Below are 15686 nucleotides of genomic sequence, written 5' to 3'. Positions count from 1 at the left end.
TGCCCCATTCCTCTTGAAAGAAAGATTCCCCTGATTAAGCCAGTATCTCAGTGGCTAACATTAACTCTACCCCATACCGCACAACTGTCCCATTTCAAGCAAGACATCCCAGATTTACAGAAACTACCCTGGCTTCTGATCCCAACACCAGATGTCCCGTTTGGGCTGTGCCAGAGCACAGGACCAAAAGACACAGATTTTTGGGTTCCATGCTGTGGAGCAAGTGTAATTTATCTACTAATTTATCCAAAAGAGATAGAAAAAGCAGATTCATGCTATTACGAGTTGTGTGTGAGATTCCTTCTGCCTTCGTTGTGATGTGCTTAGAGCAATCAAAAACAGATTCTTAACCCAATCAACTCTTCAATACAACTCATTCTTTATTGTTGAATAATTTTCATATAAAAATCACTGTATCAATAGAATAAGGGTTTTTTAAGAAAAGAAAAGAATCTAAATTGTTCAAATGCAACCAGCACAGACACATAAAAAATATTTTCCTTTTATTTTCTGGTGCTGCCTAGATCTTGAGAATGGTTTATTTCAGTCCTAAACACACGTATATCCCTGTGGAACATATTCCAAAGTAAGCAAGTATAGTATTTAAGAGCATAAAACCACACTGATAACAAGAATATTACAGTCAGCCAGGCTTAGGATTGTAGCTTATCTTGATGAGATCACCAAATAAATATAATAATAATAATAATAATAATAATAATAATAATAATAATTTATTATTTACACCCCACCCATCTGGCTGGGTTTCCCACTTTGGGCAGCTCCCAACAGAATTATATTATATCTAAATGTAAAAGGTTTTCCTTTATGATAACACAAACACAGTGAGCTTCTTTACTCCATAAAATGCACATCTATTGTTAGTTTAACAACATTCAGCTCCTCCATTTAAGCATTTACAGATGACTTGGTTCAGAGATCTATTTAGATTAATATTTATTAAAGGTAACTGAAAGACACCTTTGGCTGTTTCCACCCTGTTCATTATTTTTCCAGCTCTATGAGAAGTCTAGTTAATTTATATTCAGGATGTAAAGCATGATTCATCACATATAAAAATTGTTCGGGAAAGCATGAATTGTAATTTAAAGGTACTGTGAGATATATAAAAAAGATCATACTTCTGGGTCAAGTCCTATTTATATCTGTGCTATTTAAAAAACTAATATAATTGAAGAGAGGCCATCAAAGAGGTAAAAAAGAAATATAATTTCATGGTCATAAACCAGCGTTGGGTTATGTGAGCTCAAGACCATTGATTTTAGTGTAACGTTAATGTGCGTGTGTTGGCTTCTGATCATTTGGAATGCCTTGAAAAGCTACTATCCTGGCCCAGCAATGCCTAATGGAAGATACTATAACCCACCTATTAATATTTCAAGAGAGCAGCAGGCAAGAGCAGGCAAAATAAGAGATGAAAATCAATGCCCATATAAATGAAATGCGGTTGTTTGGTTATTGGCTATGGCTCTGTCACATCTAACCATATGGTTTCAGGTAGTACCATCTTTGCTGGTGGTAATACATAATCTTCACCATAGTAGTCTTATATTGTAAGATGTGAGCCTGGGATAATGGCTCAAAAGATGAAATGGAACAAAAAATATGACAATCTTGATTTACGTACCCAGATTTGTCTTAGCATTAATATCTGGTCATTGTGACCCCAAAACATGGAGATAGTGAGTTGCATCAAAGCAATAGCCAATCAGAGATTGTCCATTTAGACTGTATACAAGTTGCGCCTGCAACAAAACAGTGATGTGCAGAGTGGTCCTCTTAACAATTCTACCCACTCCAGTTCATTCCCTTTGCCCTGCCCACTTTCTCATTTTCCTCCCAACAAACTAGTGGAATGTGTTTATTATGAATGCATTTGCTTCACCACCACATATCTCCCCCCCCCCCCTTTATATGTCCTGGCAAGCAGCAGTAGCAGCAGCAGCAGCATGACTGACAGAAGGACAGGCACATGGTGCCACACTGCCATGCTATCTGCCACTGCTTCTGTTCTTGATCTCCAAGGCTTGCCAACCTTCCCACTCAGTTCAGTGATCTTGAAGGTGGGGGATTCCTGCAGGTGTTCTTGTCCAATGGAATGCCTCGAGTACAGTGTGGCATGTAGCAAACATTGCCCCTTTCCTTTTACTCCTTCCCCCAATGAATCACTTAGTGATGGGCAGGAAGGGAAGACGTATAGTATATGTATAAATTATATGGACTTGAAATCTGAGCATTTAATGCTTGGAAGTACAGCAGTTGACTATAATGGAACACCTAAACAACAGCTCATTGATAAAATAATGCAGGGAGACTTGTTATTGATTATCTAAAAGCCTTTCAGTATCCAAAGAAAGAGCTTTCTAATTTGAACTACTGTGATCCAAGAAAATTAGAAGAACTGCCTGCATTCTAATTTGCACTTATCTGACGGAATAATTGAATTAGGCTTGTCTGCAGTAATCCCCCTCCCCCTATTTCCACAGAATATTTTCATAGCACAACATCTCTGTGTTAGCAAATGAAATAGACTTTTGAAAATGTGTTGGGCTTTACCTTTTATTAGTACAGACCTGAACATGGGGAGGGAGTGCACAGATACCCAGTTTCTTGATCCATGTAGACTGGATCATGCTCAGGAATGGGTCAGGTAGTCTGTGCCTAGTCAGAAGGCTACTCAACATCTTCTTATCCCAACATCAGGATGCTTTCAGGAGCAGATTAAACAATGTCCCAGCAATTTCATGAAAATACTTCTCAGAGATACAACAGCACATAGCAAATAGTGACTGACAGCCTGGTTTGAGAGAAATGAGTAGAATTGCCAGGCCTGGGAATTGAATGTGGTCCTTCAGGCCTCTTCCCATGTGTCACACCCTCATCCCCAAACACAACAACAGTGGCTCTTAGTTGAGAATAAGAAAGGGATCTTTATTTTGGCTAAAAATGTTACAGGCTCAGCAGCAAGCATAGGGCCCAGAAATCAGGATCCCAAGGTAACACATACAGAACTGAACAGAAGCAATGCAGATGTCCCAACAATTCCCCCCACCTCCCACCAAGCTTTTAAATATGAGTCAGGGTGAGTTAACTTGCAAGACTCTTTCACTTACGTGACCATTCAAAGTCATGCTCTGTCTGGGCTAGTGCATCTGATCCAGTTCACATAGGCAGCACTTGGTTACTGGCAACAAGACTGTGCCCTGCTAACTCTGACTCCTGCTTCACCTCCACCTCTTCCTGCTCAGCCCCTCCCACTGGATGGAGTGTATCCAAACTGTCCAGTACCTTGCGGCAAACACTCCATTTGGGAGGGGGGGGGGTTAATGTTGCCTACTGCTGGTGGGAGACTGTCTGGAGGAATCCTCTTGTCCACTTGGGTATAGGTTGGGCTCCACCACAGCAGAGCCCCCCAACTCATCTCTACTCAATAATCTACCCTTCCAGAACACATTTTAAAAGGGCCATCAGCCAAAGGCCAGGTTAAAGAGGAACGTTTTTGCCTGGCACCTAAAGGTGTATAATGAAGGCACTTAAGGCATTCTAATCTGTATATATACACAGGATACTGACCTACAACACAGTCCTAATCCTGTCTACTACTTGAATTCAATGGGGCTTATTTCCAAGTTAGTGGGGTTGTTGTTGTTGTTGTTGTTGTTGTTGTTGTTAGGACTGCAGTCTTAGTGCAGCAAACACCCAGAAAGCCAGGATGAAAGGGTGGGAGGAATAGCAAAACAGAGTGATATTTTGAATTCCCTGGAAAATAGACATTAATCCATACAATGGCAGAAGCACAATAGATGCTACATCTTCACTCCTTGGGGACACCCCCTGATCATATTCCGATCCATTATCTGTATCCATTATCTATACTCTGCAGTTTGCTTTCTCTTACTGGAAATTTCGTTTCAGTTGTTGCCAGAGGGCAGATCGCAGGAAGTTATACTGCACAGTACCCAAACTATCCCCTCCTTTCAAATATCACGTAACTGTCGGAGAGGCTGTACTGTAGCCTGTCATCTGCATGCATTATAGCTCCGGTGGAAATCAATAGCCATTCTGCACAAAGTATTAACATCTGACAGACGGATATTTCTCAGACATGATTGGTTGCAAGCTCTCTCCAGGCTCCTTTGGGTATTGTGAGGATAACTCCAGTTATAATATCAAGAGCGCTTTAAGCATGGAACAGAAATAGTGTATTCTATTCCTCTTAAGCGGAAGAGGTTTCGCAGGAGTGCTGGAGCCTTCTTGAGTCTGCTTTTGCCGAGACAAAGTTTTGAGAAGATGAAGACAGAACCATCGCCTTCCCAGACAGAGAAAAAGTCCTGCAACCAAGTGTTTTGGACAGTCTTCCCTCATGTCTGCTTCATTTGTTCCTTAGTGATCTACGCATTGCTGGGTGCTCTCATGTTTTCTCATGTTGAAGGCAACAGAGAAAGCAATGAAACAGAAGCATATCAGACTTTCATGCGACAGCTTTGGAATCTGTCAAAGAATTCATCAGGTAAGTGCACAAGTAGCATTGGCAGAGATGTATTAACCCAAGTTTATTTCACAGAGTGGATGTCAATTCTCTTGTCCTTTTGAATGTCTGAATATATTTGGGCACCTGTGACTCTGCAATATACTGTGTTGGGTGGTTGGTTTGTTTTTTGCTTGTTTTAATGTGAAAGGATTTCTCATCTTTGGAGGAATCTCTGCTCCCAGTTTCCGAACATTATACTTATCTCTGGTTTATGAAAACAGCTGCTGTTTGGTCTTCTTCCCCATTTTGTGACTTTATTGTTGTGTAGATCTTTCTCAATCTTGGTCATGGGTTGTGGGGCACTGCCCATGAATGGACATTTTGGTGTGAAACAGATTCCTTGGTTCTAGTAAAGCAGTTCATTATTTTGAGGCTTTCTTTCATACCAATCGCTGTAGGCAGCTGTACCATGCCTGCCCTACAATGCTACAATCCTAAAGTCAAGTTTTGTACATATCCTAAGAAGCAATAAGTCCTTTTCGAGGAATGTGATTGTTCCAGGATGTATCATTTTAAGAAAGAATGGGTTTGGAACAATGGTGATAATTTATTGAAAAAATATTTAAGATCCAAATTTGTCAGGAACATTTTGTTAAAATTATGCTTTAAATTCAATCTCAGGTTTAATTTTATGATGTTTTCTTTTTTCTATCACTCCTCAGTATTTTCTCCATGCCTTCACTCAGTACTATGGAAAACATGTAAACGCACATGCTTGTGTTACCAAGCAGGTGCTGTTTGCATTTATTTCAACACCAGCTAGAGTGGAAACCCCCACCCTCACCCAGGAATTAGGGAAGAACAGCTGCCAGATCATAAGCATGCCCCCCCACCGCCGTCCAATCATTACTTTCCTCTCCATGGAATGATGCACTGGAAGAGAAGCGTGTGTGGACTTGTTTTAAAAAAGCTAAACCTCAATAAAAGCCAGCCAGCCAGTCTGTGCTGAATAACTCAATGGTCCATAACCCTTACTTATTGTCCATCATCCAGGACCATAATTTTCAGTTTGTTTAATACTAAATCCCACTTTCTTATGAACAGGAAATGAGATCTCCTTTGATGAGTTCAAGGAAGAAGCACGTAAGCTGATTGAAACAATTGAATGGGAATGGTTTGGCGACCCTAAAAAGAAATGGTCCTTTCTGGGCTCTCTCTTTTTCTGCTGCACTGTGTTCACAACAGTGGGTAAGTATGACTTTTCGAAAGTATTTTGCACTTGACTTGTTAAGATGATTGAGCTCATCAGCATGTCTGCAAGAAATATATAAACCCCAGTGGGGACCTGTAGCTTCTTCAGCAACAGCATATGCCACCAGAATCTCAAAGTTACCTACATTACACCATGAATATAGTCATTTGAGGGTGAATGTCGGTGTCCATGTACATAGGAGTCACTCTCATTGAACTCAGAGAGATTACTTCCAAATATATATACGCATAGGGTTTATGGTTGCAAAGCTACAATCCTGTGCTCATTTATCAGACAGTAAGTCACACTGGATACAGTGGGATTTACTTCCGAGAAAACATGTGATTGTACTGCAAGTTACATCAAGGACCTCTCATAAAGTTTTTACATACAATGTGAAGACACTTCTTCAGTGTTATAAAAATAGCTGAAACAAACAAGTAAGTTAAGTCATCATTGGCTGCAGAAACTTCCCATAGAAAGAAGGGGTAAAGCTTCCAGGATTATTCATTGGGGCAGCCATATAAGGGAGTACAGGATGTGGGGCTCATGAGGGTCCCCAGGCACACCAAATCTAGAAATCTTCTTACATTTTTGTTTGGAAAAGGTTTAAAGTTTAAAGTTATTGATGTTAAAAAAATAATATTTGCAATATTCGAATATAACTTTAGTATGTCAGTTAGTATTATGTCTAAAGACGTGTCTCTAATTTATATACATTCTGAAGATTTATGCTTCATATTTTAATCCCCAATCAAATTACATCACATCAAATCTTTACTAATCTTGTCGATGAACAACATTTAGAGAACAGGTAAAACACATTCACTTCATATTTAATTATATTCCAACAGAATATTAATACAGTATTAATAATAATAAAGTGATAAATATCAAACATTAAAAACTCCCCTAAACAGGGCTGCCTTCAGATGTCTTCTAAAAGTCAGATAGTTGTTTATTTCCTTGACATCCAATGGGAGGGTGCCACTACCGAGAAGGCCCTCTGCCTGGTTCCCTGTAACTTCACTTCTCGCAGTGAGGGAACTGCCAGCAGGCCCTTGGAGCTGCACCTCAGCATCCAGGCAGAACAATGGAGGTGGAGATGTTCCTTATTATTAATTTTGTTGGCCTCCATCTATCTTGAGAGACAATGGAGTGTGCCTGGGGGGCAGGCACAAGTCAAACTGCTGTGCTAGCAGCACTGAAGTGACTCCCCTGGGGCACAAACCAGGGCAGTGTGTATGGAGGTCCAAGGCTGCCAAGCTGACAAGACAAGATCCCCCTCTCAGCCTCTCTGTTGTGGTTCAAAGGAAAGCCAAGCAATATGTTTGACACCAGCATTGCTGCAGGAGTTGCCTGAAGGAGGTATACAAGATGCCATCCAACTGTCTTAGGGACTCCACTCAGGATTTGTGTAGGGTTTAGTCCTTAGCCTTTTCTTCTCCCAAAGATATTCCACAAGGCAGCAGAGTTTTAGGATCAGAGTTTTCCTTCTTCTAGATGGGCTGCCTTCCCAGGTTGATGAGCCTCATCTGCCCCTCACTTCCCTCTACAGCAGCCTTTCTCAACCTGTGGGTCCCCAGATGTTGTTGAACTACAACTCCCATCACCCCTAGCTAGCAAGGCCAGAGCTCAAGGATAATGGGAGTTGTAGTCCAACAACATCTGGGGACCCACAGGTTGAGAACCGCTGCTCTACAGCATGTGCAGAAACCCCCTTCTTCACCGTTGGACCCACTACTGGTCTTGTCCACTCAATCTGGCAGCGCCTGTCTTCACATGCAGGAGAAGTCCCTAACTCACAAGGATTTGAGACCCATCGGCTACCCTCACCTGGTTTCGCCAGCCAGTGAAGTCATTCCTGGGATATGGCTGCTGTCACGTGCTGACGGCTTCAAAGACCCACAGGTGAGAGCTGAGTGCAGGGTGGGGACCAAAGTGGACAAACTACCCCAGAAGGAGAACCACGTGTCCCCCACCAGAGATACTACCCCTCTCTTAACGCCCCATTCATCCCTCCTATTTAATTCAGCTGCTAATAATGTTATTTCATCTCCTGTCAGAATATACTGGTATATAATCAAATTAAATTGGGAGCTCCCCCTCCAGAAAATAAACCCAATTTTTTCTCAGTGAAATATGATTGCCACTACCTCAAACCAGGAAGAAGAAACCAGTTCAGGAGGATACTAGTCGCAAACCACCATAGTGCATAATGTATAAATGATGATTTGGTTTCAGTGTCAGAGCATTGATGCCTCTCTTAGTGCTTAGGCTATGTGCACTATGTACCGTATTTTTTGCTCTATAAGACTCACTTTTTCCCTCCTAAAAAGTAAGGGGAAATGTGTGTGCATCTTATGGAGCGAATGCAGGCTGCGCAACTATCCCAGAAGCCAGAACAGCAAGAGGGATTGCTGCTTTCGCTGCACAGTGATCCCTCTTGCTGTTCTGGCTTCTGAGATTCAGAGTATTTTTTTTCTTGTTTTCCTCCTCCAAAAACTAGGTGCGTCTTGTAGTCTGGTGTGTCTTATAGAGCGAAAAATATGGTATATTCTTGTGATGCATGCACCAGAGATAGATTCTCTATCTCTGTATGCACAGATAGCCTGTATAGTATAGTGCTTGGAGTACCTGGCAGACTGGAGTTCAAATCCCCACTTAGCCATGAAGCTCACTGGGTCACTACCTCTCCACCTAACCTACTTCACAGGGTTGTTGTAAGGATAAATGGGCAGGAAGATGAAACATGTATGCCACCTTGAGCTTCCTGGAGGAAAGGTGGAATATAAATGTAATAAATAAATGAATGAATCTTCAGGTCATCAATTGGTATACCCCAATTTATTTCCTGAGATTGAGGTAAAGACAATAACTTATAGGGACCACTTCAATGAACATATTATGTGGGTAACCAATGATATTCAAGGAGCAAGTAAAATCTCACTTGGAGTTCTACTAAAGATATATTAGCAAGGAGCAATGTTGGTTTTTAACATTTGCATTTTCCTTCCAGTGTAGTACATCATATGGGGAAAGGTGGGCTTTGGTGAATCTAGTCTTCTTCTGCTAGCTAAGTCATTTAAGATGACTGTTTCAAGAAAGAATAATCTAAGCAACATATGCATACCAAAAGATTCACAGTAATAGGGACCTAATTTGTTTGTGGCTGACAAATGCCATATTGCTATTTTTAGCAATTGAATTTATAGTAAAATAAGTAACAGGGTAGATCCAAAAGGTATCTCATAACAGAAATATTAATACATGACAATTTTTAACAAAAATAAAATATAAATATTAGTATTGATGTCATTTGATGATTTTCAAAAGTTAAGACGTGATTGACACTGTTCTGCATTCTTCCCCCCCCCCTCCTCACTTGTGGCTGCTTGCCATACATTGGCAACCTATTTCTTGATTGTGAGCACTTTGGAACTACACCAACTTTTTGCAATTATCATTTTTGCTGTTGTCAACAATTCTGGGATTACAAGACAGTGCATGTCTGATTTGTAGTCACTTATGAATCCAGGCAATAAGGATTTGGGAGTTAATGGCCAATTATAGTCTGTCATTGATTTCTGTTTTTAAAAATTTCCTAAACTGTTTAGACAACAGTTTGAGAAAGAGGGGATGTTCACTGAGACCTTTCATGAGCATCAGAGGAGGTACCAACTGGCACAGCCAGCCTCTGAAATTTGCACATCTTTGAATTTTTCAAATCACTCCCTCAGGGTAAAATGTGTATGAGAATCAACTGCTTTCCAAAAATGTGTATATTAGAAGAAAAGGAATATAAAGGGACAGAAGAGTAGAGACTACTTAGCTAGATGGACCTGATATGTGGCATTTATTGTGTGTATATATATATATATATGCTTTCGTAGATTTTCACGGGTACAGGAATGCAGGTTTTGGTGTCCTCGGGTGTCTTCCCGTGTAAAAGTTGGGGTGTCTAGGCGACGTTTCGACGAGGTCTCACTTCACTGCCTGAAGATGACGAGTGAGACCTCGTCGAAACGTCGCCTAGACACCCCAACTTTTACACGGGAAGACACCCGAGGACACCAAAACCTGCATATATATATATATATATATATATATATATATATATATATATACACTCAAGAAAACTGCTTTCCAAAAATGTGTATATTAGGTAAAACTCTACAAAAATGTGTATATTAGAAGAAAAGGAATATAAAGGGACAGAAGAGTAGAGACTACTTAGCTAGATGGACCTGATATGTGGCAAATTCCTACTATCTAACTGAGATCCAGTGTGGTATAGTATTTAGAGGGCCAGGGAGTTCCACGTTCAGACACCTGGGACAGGTGTCCTTGGGACAGAATTTATATCTCAGCCTAGCCTAGACTGCTGTGAGGATTAAAATGGACTATAAGACATTTTTTTTTGACACCATACATTGCAATCCAGCAACAGCATTCCAAGTGAGATGGGCTGAATCAGTTTAACAGCTGGCCCACTGAAGTCAGTGAGGCTGCAACCCACAACCCACTTGCTAGGGTAGAGCATGGCAGGTGTGTTTGGGTCTTATGGCCTTTAGGTTGCAGAAAGCTATTGGATCAGATGTCTGTCAAGAGCCATCTGTCCCCATCCCCTTGTGCAGGCAGAAGAGTGGAAGAGAGAGAATAAAGACGAGGATGGGTGTGGGGGTTAGGTCCACTTTCAGCTCTGGTTATGCCAACTGCTGGCATTCAGCCCACCATAGCTTACTCTCAAAGACAGATGAAAGGTTGACCATCCATGTACTAAGGAGTAAGCCTCATTAAAATTAGTGAGATTTGCTTCTGTAAGCATGCAAAGGGAGTTTGCAGTGATGCAAGTAGTTCATGCAGAGTGACCTTACTCATCCTGACTTCCCCATATTGTAGCCTCACAGTTAGAAAAGCCGTAGAAATGTTTCTATAACTTAAGTATCAAAAAGTTGATTGTAAAATTTTTTTCCCCAGTGAAATACTAGTTTTCAAATCCTGTTAGGGGGCAAATGATAAATGAACAAATAAAGGAATCCAGTTTGAATATGACATTCTTAGCAGCTGCAGCAAAGTCCATTTGTATTAACCTAGAATAAAATCATTATAAAAAATTCATATGTTGGGTATTTGCCACCTTATATGTTGAACAGAATAGATAACATTGACTATTAAAACTACTGGAAACATACAGGTGTTGTGAATGAGGCAGAAAAATAAGAATCTATCTTGCAGGGAAATAAAACCTCCAAGAAATTTGAAGATATTTTAGTACAGCAGGTTTTCAACGTTATCTTAAAGCAGCAAACATATAAAAGAATATTTGTCCAGCTGTAGACTTGCACTGGAGATTTCATACTATCATAAAGCTGGAAATAATAATAATAATAATAATAATAATAATAATAATAATAATAATAATATAGTTCCCTGTTCCAAAAGAAGGCTCATCCCTCCACCAGTTCTCTTCCCCTTCCTGGTCCAATTCATATACGCAATCCAGACAGTTGTGGCTCATGAACTAGAAGGCGCGTCTGTAAGGCAAATACCCCTGGACTCAGGAAATCAAGCCAAGCCAGCAAAATCATGAAAGCAATGCCAATCTATTTGCTGAGGGTTTTTTGTTTATTTGAGATAGGACAGGAGGACACACTCTCTGTTGCCTGTAACCTCAGGCAGAATTTGTTAGTATTTGGGTGGACTGTATTGTTAAAGTATTTTACAAATAACAACCCCACCCCATCCCCCCAAAAAATCCCAGAGTCTGGACTTAAGCCTTTTCGATTACTATCATTAAGAGATAAAAAGGAAACAAAAAAACCCTACTCCATACATTTAAATTATAGCATTTTACTTCCTCCTCTAGCCAATCCCTGAAGTCTACATTATTAGTTGCTTCCAGGTGTGAAAGTAAGGAGGTAAAGGCATTCCAAGCTTCAAGGCCACACATCAAGTTGGCTGTAAAGTTGAGAATGGAATCTAAAGACTGTAGGAACGCTTAGTAGCAAGAATTCATGCAGTATTTGGGACGTACCTCTATAACAACTTTTCTGGGAGTAAGTCCTATTGAACTCAGTGCGACATGCTTTTGAGTGGACACAAATAAGATATGCTGTTAAACCTTTGGTTTGCTAACATCTCTTGATGAACTAAGTAGCATATGTAGTGACAGATCTCCTCATAAACTACTATCTTCATATTGTACTTTGTATGCAGTGTGGAATCTCTGTACCCCCCAACCCAATTTTCTATTAGTTGTTAGGAGGAAAGGACTCTGATCATAACATATAGGAATGTTATTAATGCAAGTTGACATTATGTGATTTGATTTGTTGAAAATTTGCCCTTTGCTGCTAGATCTTTAAAGGAGAGTGAGGCCTCAGGCAGCAGATACTAAAGGGAAGGGAGCAGGCAGAACTGTGTAACCCACACAGACTGCCCTGAAAGCCCTAAGGTAGCTTGCTGTCCTCAGATGGGGTGGATAATTCTTCCCCATTGCCAAATGTAAGAGTCAAGTACAAGTCTGATCAACTTCCGTGCATGGAATGGGAGAAGTGCCATCTTTCCCTTTGCCTCAGGCAGCAAAATGTCTTGGGCTGGCCTTGTGTTGTAGTCAATCGGTGTATTACAAAGAGATGAAGTTGAAGTATGCTAACATCTTGCTAAATCACCTACCAGCACTTAAAAAAATAAAAATCAACCAAGGATTACCAAAAGTCAGTCTTTAGTTGAGCAAAAGATACCCAAGTTAGATACAGTGGTACCTCGGGTTACAGGCGCTTCAGGTTACAGACGCTTCAGGTTACAGACTCCGCTAAAGCATGTTCTCATTAAAGGAGAGCACGGGTTGCGGATGGGGCCGAACAAGACACCCCCATGGTTGTCAGGCAGGTTAGATTCAAGAGGCTTGGATCAGATTGGAGGTTGGAGTTACTGGGGTAAATGTGATGTTGCCAATTTAGGGGTGGGATCAGAGGTTATTTAAGCAAGGTCCACAGCTCGTTCCTTTCTCTTTTGCTGTGGACACCGGATCACCCGCCCACCCTCCCTTGATTGGGCTTTGCTCTGACCTTGCTATGCCTGTCATGGGGTCGTTCGCATTGGTGCGGGGACCTGGTAGGAATTTTTCCTTTTGGCTGATTAGTGTGTGCCAATTGGGTTTTGCCTACTGCGTAGCAAATCGTCACAACTTGTAAGGTTGGCGGTTAGGCATTGGTTAAATTGGTTGGTGGAGGGGTATGGATTGGCTGTGCCTGCCCCTCCAATGCTGCTGCCGCACGGGAATTCCGTTAAAGGAATTCTGGGGTTTACCATCCCCTCGTCCAAACCCTTGGTGCAGGGTGCGGGCCGCGTAAGCTCCAAGGAGCATGCAGGGAGTAGCTGAGGGTCTGTGTCGCAGCTCCAGTTATCCCTGATCTTGTTCCTCCACACTGACTCTCGCTGGAATCCGGGAGTCAGTGCTGTCCCCCAAGGCGGGGGGGACAGCTAGTCATAACCAATGCCTAAGCAACCACTCACAATTTGTATGATAATAAAGTTGTGGCCAAAATTATGCCAAAAACCTTAAACAAAAATAATGTGTTATGTGTGAGTTATTGGGGTAGGGGTGTCTTGGGGACCTCAGCACGCAACCCAGAAATAGTACCTTGGGTTAAGAACTTTGCTTCAGGATGAGAACAGAAATCACGCGGTGGCGGCACGACGGCAGAGGGAGGCCCCATTAGCTAAAGTGGTGCTTCAGATTAAGAACAGTTTCAGGTTAAGAATGGACCTCCAGAACAAATTAAGTTCTTAACCCGAGGTACTACTGTACTGGAAGAAGTTGTTATTTGCAGATAAGCATGAAGAAACTAAGGATAAACTCTACAGAAGGAGGCAACCTTTCCAAAAGAATTTTAAAAATGCACAAAAGCGGACTTAAAGAAACCATTTCATCTTGCATTGTAGGTAGGAAAATTAAGTTCTGCATAGTATTTGTCACATGCAATGGAAATACATGAATGTAGTAGAGCTGTCTGTTTTTAGACTTCACGTTCTGGGTGGCAGGGAAGCAATATTGGATAAAGGGAGGATAAAGGGAGGAAATTCTTTGCATATTTCATCAGCTTGGATTTAATTGACATACCAGTGAAAAAACAAATCAAATGGAATTTAAATTGTGCTTCTCTGATTCTGTTTGGTTTCAGGTTATGGTCATACCTACCCTGTGACAAGACCTGGAAAATACTTGTGTATGCTGTATGCATTATTTGGCATCCCTCTAATGTTCTTAGTTCTCACTGATATGGGAGACATCCTCTCATCTATATTATCCACATCTTACAATAAAGGGAGACAACTACAGTCAAAAATATTAGCCAGGCTTTCTCTTGCATCCTGCTGGAAGAAGAAGAGAGACTCAAAATCTGGATCCTTAGCCCTCAGGCAAACCAAAGTAGTCCTTCATGAACCTTTAAACATCAAAGAAGTGCTAAGACATCATTCTTCACTGAAAATAAAGCCTTGCCAAAGTCGAAATGTCGAAATATTTGAACAACTTATTGCCAGGGAGAACCAGTTCCTTGCACCACCGAGACCTGGCAAGTTTGAACGATGGAGTTCATGCCCTGAACTGGATTCAGGGGCAATGATGAACCACATGATTGACAATATTGACAATATAGGGAAAAGAGTAGAAAAGCTGGATGTGCCATTTTGGTTGATGATGCTCATTGTCTTTGTATACATTTCCTGTGCTGCCGCCATCCTTCCGCGCTGGGAAAGCCGTTTGAATTTCGAGGGCGCTTTCTATTTCTGCTTCATCACCTTAACAACAATTGGCTTTGGTGACGTTGCCCTGGAACACCCCAACTTCTTTTTGTTTTTGTCATTTTATATTGTGGTCGGCATGGAAATCGTCATCATCGCTTTCAAGCTGGGACAAGACAGGCTCATTTCTCTGTACAAAAAGTTGATCTGCTGCATCGGACGGAAAAATACCCCACCAAAAATGTTATGAAAAATGTCCATCTAAATAAAAGGAGAGGCAGCAACATCAGTTCCAAACTCATGTTGATGGTCAGCTGCTGCAGGCTATTGCAAATGCTTTTGTTTTTCCACCTTTGATTCAGTAATGGAAAATCACGATGGGTGATTATTTTCATTGACAGTGGGATCTGCTGTAAACTAGTGGAATGATTATGTAGCAGCTGAACACAAATGATAGTGAGGGCATTCCTCCCCTTTAAGGAGTAAAACTGATGGAATAAAACTATTCTTTGGAACACTAGGTAATATAGAAGGTGCCTCTCTGTTAAATATGAATATTTACAATTGCGTGGACATATCCACCATTTGGCTCCCCCCACTCCATTGGCCATGACAGCGGTGAGCTAGAATAATTGATAATAACAATGAAATATTTACAATATTAATATACCACATCTTACTGAAATTGGTTCCATGTACGTTTACACAATTGAAATAACAAAATAAAACAGGCAATTGGTAAGATTTCAAAATGCTTAAAATTTAAAAGCCTGGGATAATAAAAGGGGGGTTGTTTGGCACCTAAAATATGATGGTGATTGATTGATTGATCAATCAATCAATCAATCAATCAATCTAAATAACACTTGATGCAAAAAAAGGACTTCAATATGGTTTACAGGTATATTTTAAAAATTACAGAATCATTGAAATATAGGCATCCAAAATTAAAATGTGCAATAAAACAATTTCATCAAAATATAGACAATTGAATCTGCAATTAAGGGGTCATCCATAACAGCAAGAACTCCTTGATGGACACTGGTGTGGAAGCTGGTTTTCTCTCAGCTGTCCCTGATCTAAGCACGGCAAATGGCTTTGAAAACCACTGAGAAGAAATCCATAAGAACCCACCATGTTACATTCCCTCTGTCTCTCCTAGAGATGGTTATCAACCAGGGCAAAAAAGAC

The 15686-nt window shown here is 40.9% G+C and overlaps 1 protein-coding gene across 1 annotated transcript; it reads left to right on the top strand.

Moving 5' to 3' along the window:
• Positions 1-4311: 4311 nt before the first annotated feature.
• Positions 4312-14745, top strand: KCNK18 (potassium two pore domain channel subfamily K member 18; the record flags this gene model as incomplete). The annotated part of the gene is made up of 3 exons (XM_083738594.1): positions 4312-4531; positions 5597-5740; positions 13934-14745. 3 exons carry the CDS (start codon positions 4312-4314, stop codon positions 14743-14745), a joined length of 1176 nt encoding a protein of 391 aa, XP_083594720.1.
• Between the last annotated feature and the right edge of the window lie 941 nt (positions 14746-15686).

Source organism: Podarcis gaigeae (genome assembly GCF_964106915.1).
Source record: "Podarcis gaigeae genome assembly, chromosome: 5".
Taxonomy (NCBI): Eukaryota; Metazoa; Chordata; class Lepidosauria; order Squamata; family Lacertidae; genus Podarcis; species Podarcis gaigeae.
This window is presented reverse-complemented; position numbering and strand designations above follow the sequence as displayed.